The sequence below is a fragment of the Solenopsis invicta genome, chromosome 2, assembly GCF_016802725.1.
Source record: "Solenopsis invicta isolate M01_SB chromosome 2, UNIL_Sinv_3.0, whole genome shotgun sequence".
In the NCBI taxonomy this organism is placed as follows: Eukaryota; Metazoa; Arthropoda; class Insecta; order Hymenoptera; family Formicidae; genus Solenopsis; species Solenopsis invicta.
In genome coordinates, this window is record NC_052665.1 from 4,714,824 (window position 1) to 4,734,059 (window position 19,236).

General features: G+C 40.6%; 3 protein-coding genes across 8 annotated transcripts in view; 2 read left to right on the forward strand and 1 right to left on the reverse strand.

Moving 5' to 3' along the window:
* The first annotated feature begins 197 nt into the window (after positions 1-197).
* Positions 198-2,576, forward strand: LOC105199023 (ER degradation-enhancing alpha-mannosidase-like protein 2). Its single transcript, XM_011165922.3, has one exon. The coding sequence runs from the start codon at positions 251-253 to the stop codon at positions 2,354-2,356; it is 2,106 nt and encodes a 701-aa protein (XP_011164224.2). The 5' UTR covers positions 198-250; the 3' UTR covers positions 2,357-2,576.
* A 597-nt stretch (positions 2,577-3,173) lies between these two features.
* LOC105199024 (CXXC-type zinc finger protein 1) lies at positions 3,174-7,854 on the forward strand. Its single transcript, XM_011165923.3, has 6 exons — positions 3,174-3,409; positions 3,617-3,738; positions 3,824-3,914; positions 3,994-4,214; positions 4,303-4,879; positions 5,392-7,854. Exons 1-6 carry the CDS (start codon positions 3,380-3,382, stop codon positions 5,893-5,895), a joined length of 1,545 nt encoding a protein of 514 aa, XP_011164225.1. The 5' UTR covers positions 3,174-3,379; the 3' UTR covers positions 5,896-7,854.
* Positions 7,336-19,236, reverse strand: part of LOC105199027 (probable serine/threonine-protein kinase DDB_G0282963) — a 28,863-nt gene continuing 16,962 nt past the window's right edge. For 4 of the 6 annotated variants that reach the window (XM_026133106.2, XM_011165926.3, XM_039446090.1 and 1 more), the window contains 8 exons: positions 18,894-19,007; positions 18,442-18,804; positions 18,012-18,293; positions 16,182-16,566; positions 15,587-16,039; positions 15,138-15,510; positions 13,328-15,045; positions 7,336-13,059 (listed from right to left, as the gene is read on the reverse strand). In XM_026133106.2, coding sequence (XP_025988891.2) covers positions 12,992-13,059; positions 13,328-15,045; positions 15,138-15,510; positions 15,587-16,039; positions 16,182-16,566; positions 18,012-18,293; positions 18,442-18,804; positions 18,894-18,986 — 3,735 coding nt within the window. In that variant the 5' untranslated portion in view covers positions 18,987-19,007 and the 3' untranslated portion in view covers positions 7,336-12,991. The remainder of the gene's footprint in view (positions 13,060-13,327; positions 15,046-15,137; positions 15,511-15,586; positions 16,040-16,181; positions 16,567-18,011; positions 18,294-18,441; positions 18,805-18,893; positions 19,008-19,236) is intronic. The other 2 variants (XM_039446091.1, XM_039446092.1) reach the window with 2 other exon arrangements.

The window sequence follows — 19,236 nt, forward strand, 5'->3', positions numbered from 1 at the left end:
AAGGTGCTCGCGGCGCGGCGGCTGACGTATAGGTTAGGGTGACGTCGCGCGGAACAACGCAATGTTTACGGCAAGCGGCGGCGGGATTGTTTTGACTACGTGGCGAGCGCGGGGCGCTCGAGCTTCATCTCGGAGAGTCAGTCGCAACACCGCGTAACGTCGAGGGAGAGGTGACGATGCACAGTGATGACGGATAAACGGCCACGGAGTCGGTGACGGTCAAGCGAGAGTGAGAGAGTGAGAGCGAGAGATGATCCTCTTCAGAGCGAGCTCGCTCTTCGGCTTCCTAATCTTGGTCAGCGGATTCCGGGAGTACGGGAGGCCAGAGCTGATCGATCTGCGGGAGGAGGTACGGTCCATGTTCGATTACGCCTACTCCGGCTACCTGATGCACGCCTATCCGTACGACGAGCTGCGTTCCCTGAGCTGCGACGGCTTTGACACCTGGGGCAGCTTCTCCCTGACCCTGATTGACGCCCTGGACACGCTCGCGGTCATGGGCAACTTCTCAGAGTTCCGGCGCGTCGCCGAGCTGATCAGCATGCGGGTGAACTTCGAAGCCAACATCAACGTGTCGGTGTTTGAGACGAACATACGGGTGGTCGGTGGGCTGTTGAGCGCCCACCTGTTGTCGCGCAAAGCCGGCGTTAAACTCGAGCCCGGCTGGCCATGCAACGGCCCGTTACTGCGCCTTGCCGAGGACATGGCCAAGAGGCTGATCGCCGCGTTCGATACGCCCACGGGGATGCCGTATGGCACAGTCAATCTCAAGTACGGCGTGCCGGAAGGTGAAACCAGCATCACGTGCACCGCTGGCATTGGCACCTTCCTGTTGGAATTCGGCACCCTCTCCAGGCTGACCGGTGATCCACTGTACGAGGAAGTGGCTATGAACGCCATAAAAGCGCTGCACTACTACAAATCCAACATCGGCCTAGTTGGCAATCATATAGATGTCCTAACTGGCCATTGGACCGCTCAGGATTCTGGTATTGGCGCCGGAGTGGATTCCTACTTCGAGTACCTGGCGAAGGGTACGCTGTTGTTTCAGGATCCCCTGCTGGCCTCGATATTCCAAGAGCATAGGCGGGCTATAGAGAAGTACATTCGTCGAGAGGATTGGCATCTGTGGGTCTCCATGACCAAGGGTCAAGTGACTCTGCCAGTCTTTCAGTCCCTAGACGCGTACTGGCCTGGCGTGTTGAGCCTCTTTGGCGAGATCGGGGATGCGATGAAGTCCTTGCACAATTACCATCGCGTATGGAAGCAGTTTGGATTCACCCCGGAATTCTATAATATACCGCAGGCCGAGGCGGGGACCAACAGGGAGGGCTATCCACTGAGGCCCGAGCTCATAGAGTCTGTCATGTATCTTTACAGGGCGACCAGGGATCCGTATCTGATCCAGGTAGGAGTAGACATTCTGAGGAGCCTGCAGCACAGCGCGAAGACTACATGCGGCTACGCGACCATCAATGACGTCCGGGACCATCGCAAGGCGGACCGAATGGAATCCTTCTTCCTCGCGGAGACCACTAAGTACCTGTACCTTCTCTTCGACATTGACAACTTTATTCACAACACTGGCTCCGAGGGTGAGATAATCAACACTCAGTGGGGTCAGTGCGTGGTGGACGCCGGTGGATATATCTTCAACACCGAGGCCCATCCGATCGATCCCGGCGCTCTTTATTGTTGCCATCCGGCGCAGGAAATCTTTCCGGACAAGAGGCCGATCCTGAAGAGATTCCTCCCGACGCAGGACCCATTGATGGATGACACGTCGACGAACGAGCCTCACCACGAGAAAGATACCGCTAACAAGAATTCAGATATGCTGCCAATCACGATAGTGAAGCTGTCCGAGATCAGGCACTCTGCGAGCGAAAAGAAGGATGCTTTCAATGAGAGTGCCTCTTCGTCGACGAACAGTTCGTCGATGAGTCCGCCGACGGATTCCGTCGAGCATGAGGAAAACGCGAAGGTCGAGGAAGCGGAGAAGTCGAATAGAAGCGCGAGCTCGAGCGTTCGTTTGCCGACGACGCAGGTGCTCGCGCCCTCGTCGACGATCTATAAGGCCGACGATAGCGACGGTCCCGATGGTTTCGAGTCTCCGATACTGTCGAACGAACAATACTCCACCAACGCCAGGCTCAGAGCGACGGAGGCCGGCGCGCAACGAAATGCTACTCCGAGTCCCGCCAAGGCGAGATTCGAGCCGCAGATAATGCTGGAGAACATCAGACGCGGCAATCTCTATCCGACCAACGTCACAGCGAGACAGAACTATCAGATCCTATCCTGTCAAGCTCAACCATTCCTACAACGAATGTCGATCATAGGAGAATTTTTCTAAGACTAACGCGCCAGGAAGGACGCTCCGAGGAATCTAATTTCTGGAAATCTGTTACGGAGACTCTCAAAGTATTTTTGATTCGCGCTGTGTCTTTGTTACAAGAATGGAATTCTACGCGGACCTCTGTGTCTCGCGTACGTTGTACTTTAGGATATATTCCTGTGATATATATAATAATTGTTGTTGTATAGTTTCTAATAAATATAAGATATTGCAAGTACGTGACAATCACTTTTAACACTGGTAATTTTATTTTTTTTTATTTTAAGTACTAATTTTAAAAAATAATAACATTTTTGTTTTAAGATACTTTAACAGGGTTGAGTAGTAGTAATTTATAAAATTTAAACAGTAAAGTTAAAAAGTTAACTTTTAATTTAGTTAATTTGAAATGATTTAATTTTTAACTTTAACTAGTTAATTTTTGAAACATGTAAACTTTATTAACTTTTTTCCTAAGTTAAAAATTTATGTAAAAGAAAAAATTTATAAAGAAATACATTCCCACATAAAAAACAACATTTTTTTGTTATTACTTCATATCTTAATTAACTAATAAAATAAAAAATTTGATGTTCTATATTGTTTTGAATAATCTAAAAACTTGTAAACTATTAAAACATACCATCTCTTTTATATTACTTTATATATATTTTATAGTGCAAATTCTACATAACTTGAGCAATAAATTTTATCAATATTTAAATTTTATTATAAGCAATTTATTTTCATTTTTTATGGAAATAATCTTTAAATTTCGTAGTTATGAAATAAAAATAATTAATATTAAATCCCTTAAAGGATTAAAAATCTACATTACCAATCGAGCCGTATTATTACCGATAGTGCCAATCAACATGGCGACGAGGTTAATCGCCTGTTTTTCAATACGATCATGAAAAGACTTGAGATAATTTGTTATACGCAATTATGAGCGAAACGCATGTAAATAGTGTAATGCAAATATTGTAAAATCGATAGAAGCATTAACTTTTCTCGCGTTACTCCGTATTCACCTCAATCATGGCTGATAAAAGGCAGCACAGTTTGTCGGTGAGAATTTAAAAAGTTGTATATGTGGCTATATGTTAAACAAAATATAATTTTTGCCAGTTTTGTGAACTTAAGCATTGCCATATAGACAAATTACAATAATTTCATTAATTTTATGTAAATCTTTCACGGATTATAACAACTGAGATATCGTCTAACCTCTTTATTGTAAAAAATACTTTGCCTGATCTTAACATATATTTACAGAAAGAAGAAATAGCAAAGCAGTTTATGCTGCCGGAGAGAAAGAGCAAGATTGCAACGTTATTGAAACAAGACGGTCAAGCCTATTGCATCTGTAGAAGCTCCGACAGTTCTCGTTTTATGATGTGAGTAAACTTACTAAGATATCAATAATTGCTTGTCTAAACTTTGCCTCTTTGCGACAAGATTAAGCACTCTTGTATTTTTCAGAGGATGCGATGCGTGCGAGGAGTGGTACCATGGTGATTGCATAAACATAACGGAAAAGGATGCAAAGCATATAAAACAATTCTTTTGTGTTGTGAGTGAGGTTTTTGAACAATTTTTTCTATCACAGTAATAATGAAAGGTAACTCAATGTGATTATTTATTGTATGCAGCGCTGTAGAGAGGAAGATCCGACATTGGTAACGCGATACAAGCCACGTAAGTCTGACCAAGATGACAGAAAGCATAGGAAGTATAAGGAGAAGGAGAAAGGACATCGATATGAATATGACGCACCATGGGGCCCTAGCGTGGAAAAGAAATCGTCCAAGCGTTGTGGAGAGTGTACGGGATGCCTACGTACAGAAAATTGTGGAAAGTGCGACGCTTGCAGGTAACATGTGAAGAAATGATCAACAAAATCATCCATTTGTACAAAGTCTTGCTTATAGCAATAATTAACTTGTATTTTGTATGTGCAGGCATTTGAAAAAATTTGGACCTTCAGTACGACTGAAGCTCAGATGTATCCAACGAACCTGTCGTATACTAGGTGATCCATTGAAACCTTCCAAAAATCTCAATAAGGGAACGAAATTGACCAAGAGGCGGAAGAGGGATTCCAGTAACGAGAGGAACGAGTACCTGGAGCTACCACGCCATTGCTATGGACCGTTCTGCGCGAAGCAGTCGCGACCTGGTAGCAAGTACTGCTCCGATGAGTGCGGTTTGAATCTGGCGGCGAGAAGAATCTTTCAGGTGCTCCCACAGCGGATACAAGAATGGGGGTTGACCCCATGTATTGCGGAGCAGAATAATAGATGCGCCCTGGAAACTGTGAGAAAGCAACAGAGCGATGTCCATAGGATACTGCAGGAACTGGAGAAGAGACATGTCGAGTTGGATCGTATTGTTGAACGCGCGAAGCATGCGTCCATCGATCCGCAAGCCGAGGTGGACGACAACGATGACACAGAGAGCAGCATGTATTGCATCACATGCGGCCATGAAATTCACTCGAGAACCGCTGTTAAACATATGGAAAAATGTTTCAATAAGGTACAATAAGCAAAATGTTTTATTTAAAATTATATATATTGGCATTATCAATCTTTATGATTCGAATTTGAAATTAAAAAAATTCTAATTTCTAAGATGTTTGAATAAGAATCACATAACAATTTTATAAAATCGTATTTAAAATGACTTTATATTACATATAATTAATGTTATTTTTCTTACATAGAAATCTTTTTATTATTTATATTAAAATTCTATTCAACAATAATTGTTGTTAATTAAAAATTATGTTTCAACAATTTGATTCGAGTAAAATTTTATCGATATGAATTTGAACAAAGAAATAAAATTTAATTCAATTTGGCGTTAAAAAAGCCTTTCAGATTTACCAATTTTTAATATGAAAATAGTTATGTAAACTTAAAATATTGCGTGTATATGTGCATTTTATTATTTCTTCCGGTCTCATTAAGTTAATAAGTCGATTTATTCTATAGAACGAATTTTTCTTTGATATGAAAATTTATACTTATTCAACATATGTTTTACAGTACGAATCGCAAGCGTCCTTTGGGTCGATCTTCAAGACGCGCATTGAGGGCCAGGTAATGTTCTGCGACTTCTACAATCCAGGGAACAGAACTTACTGCAAGAGGCTGCGCGTTCTATGTCCTGAACACTGTAAGGATCCAAAGATCGGTGACACCGAGGTGTGCGGTTGCCCATTAGTCACGAACGTGTTCGACGTCACGGGCGAATTTTGTCGCGCGCCTAAGAAGAGCTGCGTAAAGCACTACATGTGGGAAAAGCTGCGGCGAGCGGAGATTGATATGGAGAGAGTGAGGCAGTGGCTGAAAATCGACGAGCTCGTGGAGCAGGAGAGGCAGATCCGGTCAAACATGGCGACACGTGCCGGCGCATTGGCTCTAATGTTGCATTCCACTTATAATCATGAGCTAATGGAACAGATGACGCAGAATAGAGAACAACAACAAGCGATGGAGGAGGAGATGCAGAGGAGATATAATATGCAAAAGGAACAATGTATGGAATAGTGATCTCTATTTTGTCATACTTGACAAATACTATGACTACTAGATCTGTAATTTTCAGCTGCACTTTCCTATCATTTTTTATCTAAAGATGAATACATTTACGATTAAAGGATGAAAAGCGCAGCTGGAAAAACAGACTCAAAAATACTTTTTAAATATTGCTCGTTTTTTAAACTGATTACGTACGTACGTAGCACGGTCAATAGTTTTCCTAACAATTGTCAATGTAATCAATCGCGGACTTGGGACAGAAAGCTACTGAAAGTTAATACAACGGTTGTAAACGTGTACTGTAATGTAATGTGCGTATATATGTATATTATATTATGTACCTGTTAGTAGTAAGATTTTAAAATAATTTCGCATGGTAAATGGTACTTTTAAAGCTCTGCCATTTTTTAAAATAAATCTACATGAAATATAAATGCCGTTTGCTGGTGTCTTTGAAAAAAAAAAGAATATGTGAAAAGGAATATCTGTTAACGTAATCCATTTGATTGTACTCGTATACTTACATTTAACCGCGAATGTGTCACGTTCTTGTGATTAGCCTAAAACGAAGAGTCTCTCCAAAAAAGTGGTGCAACAGATGGAGAAGAGCAGGTATTTCTTTTCGGCAATATCGTTATTATTTACATTATGGTATATCGAGATGCAGACGTCAGGATTTTCACACACTCCGACAATTAATCGTTTCAACAAAAACCATTTATTCACAGGTCGTAGCCTCTGCGGATGCAAAATAACACGCCAAACTAGCGATCTATCGCTTAGCTTCGGAAAATAATCGCGCGAAGCGCATAGAATGGACATATTTTCATATATATCCTCTCAGGAGAACCGCCTGTTTCGAATCGCCTCCCCTTAAACGCGCTAATGACCGCGAAATCGCCTGCCGAAAATTTCTTTGTCGTTGCCGCGATTGCCGCGGAATTATTATTATCGGTTATACTCATTTCGAAAGTTTATGTAAAATATCAAAGAGACAATAAGTATCGTTCTCTGTTTATGAAGCCTGAGATTGTACTCATCTCAGGATACGCTTTAATAACTAACATCACTCATATATCTATATATAACAAACAATAATATAAACTTATATTAATTTGCGATGCAACAATTAGGAACAAATGTGTCAATGCGATGGCAGTACCGAAGCTAATGCGCCCGGATGTCCGTACAAATTATGTGATTATCCGACACGGACTGTCGAAAATTAACAGCGTCTAATCCAATATAATCTTAAACTAATTATTTTGTGATGAAGATTGCGAGAGCAATCGCTACGGAAAAAATAAGATAGGCCACGATGGATCGATCGTCGAGTTTACATCAAAGAAAATTCGAAAAGTTTGCGTGTGTACCGGAAACAAATTACGCGAAATTAAACGGACGTTTGCGACTCGCTTTAAGGGACTGGGTTGAAAACAGGCGACCATATCCCGACATATATATATATATTTTATATATACGTGCGCCGATCTCTCACATTGTATGTGCATGCGCTTCAAAAAGGAGAAAGGACGAAGAGAAATAGAGAACGACTCATTCTTTTTTCTTTTATCACAGTATTGCACGCAAAGCTTGTACGAAATCGCAAGTAAGACAGCATAAAGGCCAAATGGCGGACACTACACGCTTTCCTCTCTCTGAATACACATCCAGGGAGGGTCGGAATTCTCTCTCTCTCTCGCAGAAGTAGCGAACGTTTATTCGCTCCTTCGTTCTCCCTCTTCCCCTCTCACTCTCTCTCTCTCTCTCACTGCCACTCTCATTCATACATACTTCAGCATATTCTTTCATATTCCATGGCAACGATTCCGAACGACCCTTCGCATCCGTGGTCCATGATAGCTTCGACGTTACATCCGACAAGTTAGTAACAAAATAATAAGCCACACGTATTGCCGTGTGTGTGAATACATCACCTGAGAATAAATCGTGATATATCTCTTCGTTTTCTTCGTAACGACCCCTCTGGATTTTTTTTCTGCCGCACCCTGTCTCTCGGTATTTTTTTCACTTTCTCTCGACGTTACAATTTTCCCTCTCGTACGGTGGTACTTTAATAATCTGTCGTCGTTCAACGGAAAAATATAGCGCGCAGGCGATATTACGCTGTCTTGTTTGGGTCGACGCGGGTCGGACGACTTCGACGTCTTAATATTAACATCCTAATGGAACGTTAATCTTCTTACAGAAAGAAGCCTCGGAAGAAAGTCGCCTTTCTCCGGATATCTCTGCAATAACGCTCGACGGAGAGTCGTACTCCTGGGTGATCTGTCAAGACAGATTTATACACGGAATCTCTGAGAACTCTCGGTTCCGGGAAAAAGAAGTTGCGAAATCATCATCGTAGCGTCAGAATTAAGCAGACGAAGACGGGATTTTCTTCTCTCTTCGTGTAGCTTCAGCTCTGAGAAGAGAAGAGGAAAGTCCAGCACCGCTTCTGTTTTCCGGAGAAGGCGACGAACGTTGGCTTTTGATCTGCCACCCCGGGACGAAGAAGCTCCGGCAATGCGATACAACCCAACAATCAGATATCACCGTACACCTCACGCTCGCGAAAGGGGGAACTTTGGCAACAAACACACGCTCACATTGTTAAGGTTTTTTTTTTTACAGCTGGACAGCACAGCCTTTCACGCACACGCAAGATTAGCTCGCAGTTCGATACACGCAGCCTCTCACGCTCACACTCACTCGTTCTCTCATTTATTATCTCACTAATAATAGCGGCATTAATTGTAATCTTAATTGAATAATTCTGCCGTAGCGTTGGTAATAATCATACAGTGTTATATCATACAGCGTCGTATGTACAATACGAGAGGAGAATCGTTTCATCGAGTAACAAATTGTATAGCGGCGCGGGACTAGCGTCGAGGTCGTCGCTATTCGATTTTTTTTTTCTCTCTCTCTCGAGACCGTCGGGAAGGTACTTTTGCTCCTCGTTCTGCGTTCTCCGTTCCGGTGAAGCAGCCAGCTGCGCGTAACTATCTCCCGAGGTAGTCGCGACAATCCGACTGCCGGGTGCAGCGAACATCGGAAGATCCGGATGGATCTCGCATTTTCGTCTTGCACGCGCGCACGCGAGCGAGCGAGCGATTAACGACAGCTGATACCAACAAAAGGGGAAGCATCTGGAAAGATTAAAGGGACACTGTGCGGATTCGAGTGAGACACTTCCGACGGCGTTTTCAGAGCAGGAAACACGCGTTAAAACAGTTTCCTCTGTAATGAATGCAGCTCGACATATGAAAGAAAATAAACATATATTTATTTTTTCTCATAAACGCTTATAAACGAAAACAGTAAGGGGGGTAGGCAGGGAACCAAGGGGAGCGTACAGGTGTTTGTGTGTAACTTAGCATTTCTTTCCCTTTTTTTTATATTTTCTTTTTTCTCTTTGTTACGTGTTCGCTCGTCCTTCTCTTTCTTTCCTCCCTCGTCGTCGTCTCATTGTTTCTCTCTCGAGTTGCGTCTACTCGTCGTTAACCGCCTGATCCTGATCGCGCGATGCAGAGATCGAAGAGACAAAAGTCGGTCCCGGCCGGTCTGGCAACGAATGTCCGCGCTTTCCCACGTGTACGTGTGTTCGTGTCCATCGAATAAAGAAAAAAAAAAAGAAATGTTAAGTAATTATTATGTATATTCTACATGTGTGTGTGACACGGGGAGGGATTGGCGTAGCCGCCGCCCCACACTCGCTATGTACACTGTTTAAATGGTCCTATCTTCTTTCTTTCCTCGCTTAGTCCTCCACAAGTACATTTGCACTAGTCTTCGCGAACTCTTATCACTTAGCCATTTGAACCGGTCAACATGGCACAGGCTGAGACTGCATTCAGTTGCATTTAAGGCGAGTGGAGCACCTGACTCTGTTTCTTTTCTTTTTTTTTACGTTTTTGAATTGTAGTTTTTCTTCGCGTGTGTGGAGTCAAAGTAGCTCGGAAAAAGAGGCTACCGTCCGCGTGAGAGGCAACGCGAGCTGTGCTTAGGCGATTCAGTCAAAGTAATAGTCGGTGTATCGCGAGATCGTTCGCGAGCGTGCAGCGTGTCGAGAGAGGTGCGCGCACGTGTGTGTGTACACATAAGTGTGTAAAATAAAAAAAAAAGAGGGATAAAATAAATAAAATAAATCGTGCAGTCCAGCACATTCTCCATTGGAGCAATTCCACTTGGAGAAGAAAAGAATCTGGGAGAAGCACAAGGGGAGATTAAAAGAAAGTTTCGACTTTCGGTCGAAGGAGCGTCGAAAGGCGGTTCCCGCGATTACACGTTTGGAATGTAACTCGTCGACATTGGCAACTGAATGTAAAAATGTGATTGGAAAAAAAAAGGAGAAGAAAATAGCTAAAGGCGTGGACGTCAGCGTAAAAACGTCAAAAGCGGGTCTCTTCTGCGAAGTTGTTAAAAAAGGAGAGGAGGGGGAGAGTCACTTTTGAGATACACTTCGTCAGGTTCGTGACAAATATTTTAGCTGCGGCTATACGGGTTGTTCCTCTTTTTTCCGAGTTACTCTCCGATATGCGCGATAAACGCTTGCGTCGTACAATTAAATATCTCGAATTTTCTCGCTTATCTCGAAAGCTGTACTTCCAGCTGGAACTATCTTCCTATATACTGGACAAAAATGAAAATTATCAACGGAGCACGGCTATCTTTTTTTTCGTTTTTACACAATTTTGATATTTTCGCAAAGAAAGAACGATATATAACAAACTTTTTTTTACCAATCCTAATTCATTAATCATAATTAACTCGCGTTATAATACTACATACAGTACACACTCTCTCTTTCATGTTTCCATATGAAACTTATCTATATGATAATTTTTTTTTTTTGTTTTATCATTACCTATGAAGGCGATAAGTTTCTATGATTCGCGCACCCCATTCATTCTGTTCTCCATGTAGATGTATGAGACTGCTGTACGAAGATTTTACTCTCATGAATAGAATGACATGTTCCGCAATGCGAGAACAACGGTAAGAATTGAATCATTATGAATATTAGAATGTGCTTTCGTGCCCCGACAGGCAATAAGAAACGGCATCGCGAAACAATTTGAAAAATGTAACTTTAAGTAAAAATAAGCTTTAAAAAACGCAAAAGGATTAATACCTAATCCATTTAGTTTTATATCTAGAGCATAATGCCGCGGATTTACAGTGTTACCCTGAGGTTACAGAATTCATAGACTTATATTTAAAAACCGTACAATTACAGTAGTTAAAGCAGCAGTAGTTACATGCGTTATTTATTTCTCTTAGGCTCAGTTTTTTTTCTTTTTAGGCATTTACAGGCATACGAATTTATAAGATACGGCTTATTTATCTTTTCTTTTTACCTCCAGTTAATTTAAAAGACCCACCCGTATATATACTTTTGTATATACATACACTATATTACACAGCACGTATGCTTTCACCTACCTTATCGAAATTGGTAATGCGTTTACGTTTTATAATTACGCCTGTAAATCAATGCCTCGAAAAAGGAAGGAAAATGTAAGAGAGTCCCCGCGCGCGTTTCGGAAATCAACGGACTGTCATTCGTTGGTAAGATACATTCGACGAAACGAAAGCTTTAGGAACTGGGAACATACCTCGCGTGTAGAGCTCTGTGAAAGTTGAGTTACATTTAATGAGCAAACGATATTACATTAATACGATGCACACGGATTATCTTCGTGTATTCCCGGGGCAACGCCTCCTCCCCCCCTCCCCCTCCCCAATGCAATCGAACAGCAATCTCACTCTCCAATCACCCGACACAGGCTACACGAATTACGGACACATACACACGCACTCATACCGTTGTATTTTTACTGATCACAAGCATCTTCTTATAATTATCATTATGAATAATTATCAGTTACTTTTATTAAATAAGCAAGTCTGTGTAAAAATTTAATGTTTCCCGACACACTCGGCATTCTATCTTCACAGACATTTGACCAGACTTTGAGCTTACTTTGACATTTTTCGAAACTCAGTTAGTGACCTTTTTTTCTATTATTTTAAGCTATCGAATGCTCCACGACTGGAAGAAATAGCCACTCTGAGTTCTAAGTCAACCACACTATCTCAATATATTACACAACCGCGCATTTACATCTCTCTGATTTACAGTCCGCACATTTTAATTTGCATTAATCGACTAAAGTACAATATATCTGTATATATCTTGATCTTCGTCATATTTAAACTCACCGATCATAACCCGCTGATTCATAAATCTTCCGATGTCGATTTAATATCGTCCCAGTTCATGAGTTCGAAACTACTTACAGATGTTTCTACAATATACTTCTCATAGATTTCTCGATTCGATGTGATTAGAGTTGCAGGCTTCTTCAACATTTTCCCATTGACTCGCCTAAAGATTGGCAACTCCAAAGGTACCAGGAAATACCACTGTTGATGCACGAAGTTCTTTCATCCAGACTTGCTTCATAGTAGACCTGGCTATTACAAATCTTTTTGTAGCGTATTCTTTTTATCATTTTTTAAAGTTGTACACCCATTATAAATCAAGACAATCTTCAAAAATTTATAGACATCTGACGTATGTACACGCGTGACTCGTACGCTGCAAGTTCCTTTTATTCAAAGAAACAGAATACATCTCTTTCTTTCTCTTTTTTAAGAGATATTTTCTGTTCAAACATTCCTAATTGTCAATACTGAAGTTCTGCAACACTGTCACCATCGTTGGAAATTTACGCAAGTACAATGTACATTGCTGGAATATACACTTTATCCTTTTTCTCCGATTCTTCGGTTTTGTTAACTGATTATATGTACATTGCTATTATTATCTCTTGAGGCACACTTTGCACCACTCGACTCCACCAATCACGCATTGACTCAGCGTTTGACTCGAACAAGTAAGACAAGTGATCCTCTTTGAACGAACTTCACGTCTCGAGAGAAGCAACGATGCACGCAACACGTACAAGTACTTGGTCTCGCGTATCATTGCTGATCCGAGACTCATCGAACTAACTATTTGCAATGGAAGTGATTTACCAGTACAAAAGTTACTGTCATTGCCTATTTCGTTCGGCACGTCAAAAACTTTCTCACTTCACTGACCGCTATAGAACTGTATGCGACCGGTTGTCACTGGCATTTCTCTCATGACAGCATCCCATGCTATTGACAAAAGAAACAAGAGCAGAATAAGTACAAAGAAGAAATATATAAATCTAGAATAGAAAAAAGAGAGAAAGAGAGAGATCTAACTTTGTGAATGTTAAATAAAAAAAAATAGTACTTTTTTTACTACAGTAATTTTTACAAGAATAAAAACATTAAATTATCTATCTTCTTTCACGTTTTTCCATATAAAAAAATTGCAACGTTAAGGCGTCATCTAGATTATGTTTCTTTGAAGATAATAAGAAAACATTAAGGTTCTTACCCAAGCCAACAAACGACACAATCTTATCGTGGTTATACGTCTGCACATTCAGCTCTTCCTCGGGCGCTACGTAGAGCATAGAGAAATCTTCCTTAGGTGGGTGAAATTTCTCTACGATTCCAGGCGGCGGCGGAGGCGGTGGTGGCAGATACGTGGGTGGCGCGAGATACGTGGGTGGCGCGAATCTGGCAGCGGGATAGTTCATGTATGGTAAGGGTTGCACCATGACTGGATGTACAGGCGTCACGGGATGAGCGTTTGGCTGTGGTATGTGGTAATTTGACGAGAATTTATCGAACCTCACAGGTTTCTCAGTGAACAATGGCAGATTTCTCTCGAAACTGCTGGGCGGTGGTTTATTAACGAGTGGTGGTACAGCCGGTGGAAAAGCGGGGTTTGCCACGATCGTCGGAGTCTCTTCGTTGCCATTATCCTCCGATAGCAACAGCTGCTCGTTTATTTCGAAGCCGAACGTGAGCTCGATCGGTAGATTGTTGTTCTTCGCGATGTCCGAGGAGGTCTCGTCCAGTAAGATTACCGCCGGTCTAGGAGCCGAACTCTTTGTCTCCGCGGACGGTTTCTGCGACTGGTCTTTATCGGGCTGCGCATTCTGTGACTTTGCTTTCCTATTTTCAGCATCGTCGCGCTGTTGATTATCTTGTTTCGAGTTTTGCGGCTGACAGACCCCCACTTTCACCGCATCGTGTTTCATTGCTGTGTTCTGATACTCCTTCACGACCCTCGCTGTTCTCGAATCGCTGCTGAGCGTCTTGTTACTCCCAGATTCGGGCTCGACGCTCTGCAAATCTTGTATAAGTTTCGCAGTTTTTAACTTTTGCGTGTCCGTGCTGTCGTGCGACGCAATCGTTGGATTAGTTCTACTTTCGGACTGCGAAGTCTCGGCATTATGCGACTTTTTCACCATTTCCTCGTGGTAAGACGTTACAGGCTTTTTAACGTGTTGTTCTTCGTGTGATCCCTGAGTTTGTACATTTTGATTACTGTGTACGTAACTCCTACGAGTGCGAGGAACTCGTGGAAACGTAACAGAATCTTTATTGTTGATGATGCAGTTAGGATTATCGGTATCGACTGGATTATAATTCATCGTTGTACTATTATTATTGTATCTTGGCGTTACGACATTCGTCGCGGTAGTCTCGTTTGAATTCGAACTGTAATTACTAGAAGACCCATGTTTTTGTTCTTTCTGTTCCGTCGTTTGCGTTAGGCTTTCGTGCATCTTCTCGATATCTTGCACATATTTAAACACTTGAATGTTCTTATTGATGGCCTCTTCCTGAGCTTCAGCTTTCTTTCTATCCGACGAATTTTTCATTTTCAGAGTCGGCGAAAGTGGCTTCTCGAAAGCCAGAGTCAAACTCGCTGCTGCATTGTTCGATGGAGTCTGTTGCTGTCTCGCTTTCCTCTCCGGATGTTGTAACTCGTCTAAACTCGGATAATAATCTTGAGGCACTTTATCCGGTTCCGAAAGAGTCTTAGGCGGAACACTGGGCCATGACGACGTATTCAACATGGCGGACATGGTCAGATTATGCGTCATGTTAATAGTAGCCATGCGCGCTATATCCGCGTAACTCGCTTGTGGAGTGCCACCCGACGATGTCGCGACTTTGGACAAATTGTGTTTCGAGGTATTCGACGTAACTGGCAACGAATGAACTGAATCCAAATCGCTACTATCTGCAGATTTGTCGCTGCAAGGAATTACAAATATATTTGAGCATTAAAATTTTCGAATTAAAAGTCAAATTATTTGTCACATATATGCAATTATTCATTTAATTACCTCGGAGGCATACTGCTAGCCGATTTTCTTCGGAGTTCGGGAGAAAGAGGTGTCCTGTAATCGTTAGCAAATCCTCTGGAATTCTGGAGATACGATCCCGATGTCGTCAGGTTTTGCGCCCTACCGCCGCTGGAGCTTCTTCTCTGCTTCTTACTCTTTTTCTTCTTAGTAACTACCAGAAACTCCGTCTCATGTTCCGGCTCTGGATTAATTTTTTTGTTGGAATTACGACGACTCATGTAATCTTCTCCCGTGTCGTTGCAATATATCGATTGACCTTCCTCTGTTCCCCAAGATCGTCTGTCGCCTCGACTATCAACTGTCGCATCTCCGATACTTCTTTGCTTTGGACGTCGCAATGCTATATTTACGCCTAATATGAACAGTATTATTAAAAAAAAGAAACATATAAATAAATTTAAAAGTTTAAAATATGTCTATAATCATACCGTGTTGACTGGACACGCTGCTGGCACCACTGGAACTGACGCTCTTCTCCGTCGTAAGATCCTCTAATTTCGTCTTCGAGATCTCTTCCAAGGAATTAGACTTCTTTAACTTGGAGGGCAACTGTTCTCTCTTCGTATCCTTCTCTCTGGTTCTCGGTTTTGTACCAGTACTAGTTTTTACTCTAACGGGATTACCGGTCTTTCCCTTTTTGCTCTTGGATTCTTTATTTTCAATGAAGTTAATTAGACTGTCGATATCCTCGTTACGATGGCCCTCAACATTTTCGGCGTTGTAAACCTTGACATTGTGTTCCTGAGTGTGTTTTCTTCTGGGCTTCTTCCGTTCACCGTTATAAGTCTGTACAGCGTTTCCGTTTTCATCCAACGACTTTTTCTCTCCTGAGACGGATGGATCCTTCATCGTGATGTGCTGCGTTGTATACCTGGGACCTTCTACGTACAAGTGACATATATTTCACTTTGTAATAACTATTAATTTTAAGACTTGAATATACATTCTAATATCTTTAATAAATTTTTTAAGAGATTAAATTTCAAGCATTGTATTATATATGTATTAAAGTGTTATTCTTACCCATTGTTATATTCTGCGTTTGCCAAGATGTCGGCATCATAACGCTGGGTATACCAGGTACAATTTTGCTCTGGCCCGCGCTAGAACCATTTGAAGCCCCACTGCATTTTACGTTGTTGTGCGGTTGAAACAATGCCCCCGTTACATCCGTACCATTAACAGACATTTTTGATTTCTCTTGTTTGTGATCGCGTATGGGAAATTCTATACTGGTATCCACAGGTGTTTGGGTTATATCGAAAGTTGCCCGTGTAATATATTGAATCGGTTTGCGCGGCTCAATAATTTTCAATTCGGTCCCTTCGTCATTTTCAGTGTCTAATGAGCGAGGCCTCTGAATCCCACTCGCCGTAGACCCTACATTTCTTTCACTGATCGCCCCTACCTGCAGTACATAAAAAAACAATATCCTTAAATGTCATTTGCCCTCCATTAAAATATTTTGTAATTTAAAAATAGAAAATAATCTTTCATTAAAATGCAGTATTGAAAAACATTTTAAGAAGTTTGCACCATGTGTGTGTGTGTGTGTGTGTGTGTGTGTGTGTGTGTGCGCGCGCGCGCGCGCGCATTAGTCAAATGTATATGTGTGTAGTATGAAAAGAATTTTCTCTTAAAATTAACTCAAAGATGATAATAATTGTACAACAATTATTATCATCTTTACAATTTTTATCGGCACTTTAAATTATTTTAAAACATTTTCTCTTATTCATCAATCTTACAATACCGTACATGTGCATCATGTGTCATTTTCATGCCATTTAAAATCTTCTAAATCCCGAAAGAGCTTTTTTATTCAAGAGAAAAAGAGATTTCCTCTAAAAAAAAAAGGTTACAAAGAAGTATCTATCAGTATAGAGATATGAAATGTTAATCGGACAGTGAATAAACAAACAAAAATGACTAACGAATGACCTATGTGTAACTTTTAAAATATTTTTTCACAAGCAAATATTTATTCCTCGATATACTTTTATTTATTAAAAATTTCTATGTACAAATATAAAAAATAAAAAGTAACAAAAAATTTTATCAAAAAAATACGTAAATTTTGTAAAACGCAATAAAATTTTCTATTTTAAAAATTTGACTTTATAACACTTTGCAATCGGTAATACTTGGTAATTTTTATCGCATAATCTGTAAGATATGGTTTAGATTCGAAAAATAATTATATAATCAATATTTATATAATACCAAGATTATACTATAAGATGTAATAAGATTTATAATAAAATGTATGTTAACAAAAAGTCTCTCGTGTATCAATTAATTTGAAAAGATAATAAAAACATTCTTCGTGTATCAATTAGCCTTGAAAAAACCACTAAGAGTCTTTGCTATAAAAATTCCTAATAGGCTATTTGGCGTTAAATATATATATATATGCACATACGTATTGGATCGGAATAAAAGTTCGTAATGTTTTTTTAAGTAAACTTCAAAAATGTTTAGATATTTATACATAGATTTATATATTAATGTACACAGAGATATGTGGAGTATCTCTGCGATGCTCTGTATGGATTATTTTCAATTAGTTATGATTTCGTCATCATCGATTTTTATTCCCACCCAATATATGTAATGTATACATTTATACAGATGTGTACGGATGACGTGTGTAAAAGCGACGTGTGTAAAAGCGATTGGCATGTAGCCGGCAGGTTCCGGGTTCAATCTCGACCCTCATCCCATATATGACTCATTCTTATTACAAGGGATTGATTGGGGAAAATATGATAACAAATAATAACAAATATAAGAATCATTGCGCTTCTAAAAGACTAAAGATTGAAGAGAAGTATCAATTAACACAAATGATACCTCAACGTCGCCCAGGTCGATAACCATGTAATCCGATTTATATTCCGGAGGTGGATTATCTGACTCCAGCATCTCATTTGTTCCGTATTTTCCTTTGTTGACCCGTTTCTCTCGTGTTTCGGGCTCAGCCTCGACGGAACTATTAGCGTCTTTTTTCAGTTCTTTCTTGTCTTTCTCCTTTTCGTCCTTCTTTATATTGGTATATGACGATGGTTTGTCTAAGGACTTGGATTTTTCCTTATTAGTCCAGTCATAAGCCGATCTTTCCTCGCAGAAACTCTTCTTTACAAAAAGATAAGAAATTTCATATATTTTGCTTATGTTTAAATTTTCATTATTACAATATCACGATCATAAAATATACACATCTTTCAAATACATTCTATATAAATGTATTACCTACACTAACAAAACAAAGGTTCATATTTACCTTCTTATCGAATATTAGATCTAAATTAGCCAAAGAAGCAAGATTATGCGATGCATTTACATTCGATGGTAACGAGCCACCTTCCCTCTGTCTAGCGGAGACACTAGGTCCTGTATACTTTTTGTTCTTTCTCCTACTGCTTCCGTAAGTATGACAAGAGCTAGATGTCAGATAAGCAAAACTACTGTCGAATTCCGAGGCTAAAGGCTGGGCTAAATTTTGCAACGATCCGCCATGTGTCAAACGTTCGGATACAGATTCTCGTTTATGTCTTCTGCGATTTGAGCCCGGAAGACAGCGTGAATTAGATATCACTCTACGGCCTTCTTCAGTCTCATCCGCTTCTGCCTCTTGCAAAAGTTCCTACAAAGCACACGTCATTCTATATATTCTTACTCTTAACGTATCAACAATTTTTACATTCAACGCATAATTTCGAAACCTGTACGTACTTTAAAAAGACTGGATTTTCCTTCCCGATCTTTCGGACGCTTGTATGTTATAGCTTCATCCAGCAGGGCGCGTAACTCATTATCATTTAACATAGACAGGGTTGCTGGTTCTTCCTAAAAATGAAAACAACTGAAAAAATTACGCCATTTATACAAGGCGAGTTGCAAAGACTGCACTATGCTGATTAGATTTTTGATACAATTTCCCTTACTTATCGCAACCGAAATATACTCTAGATAAATATTGTTCAAGTAAATACTAATCTAAGATTCTTTTTTATTTAAGTAACAACCATTTAGTCTCTAGAATCTTAATCTTAATAGCAAATATATTGTGAAGGTG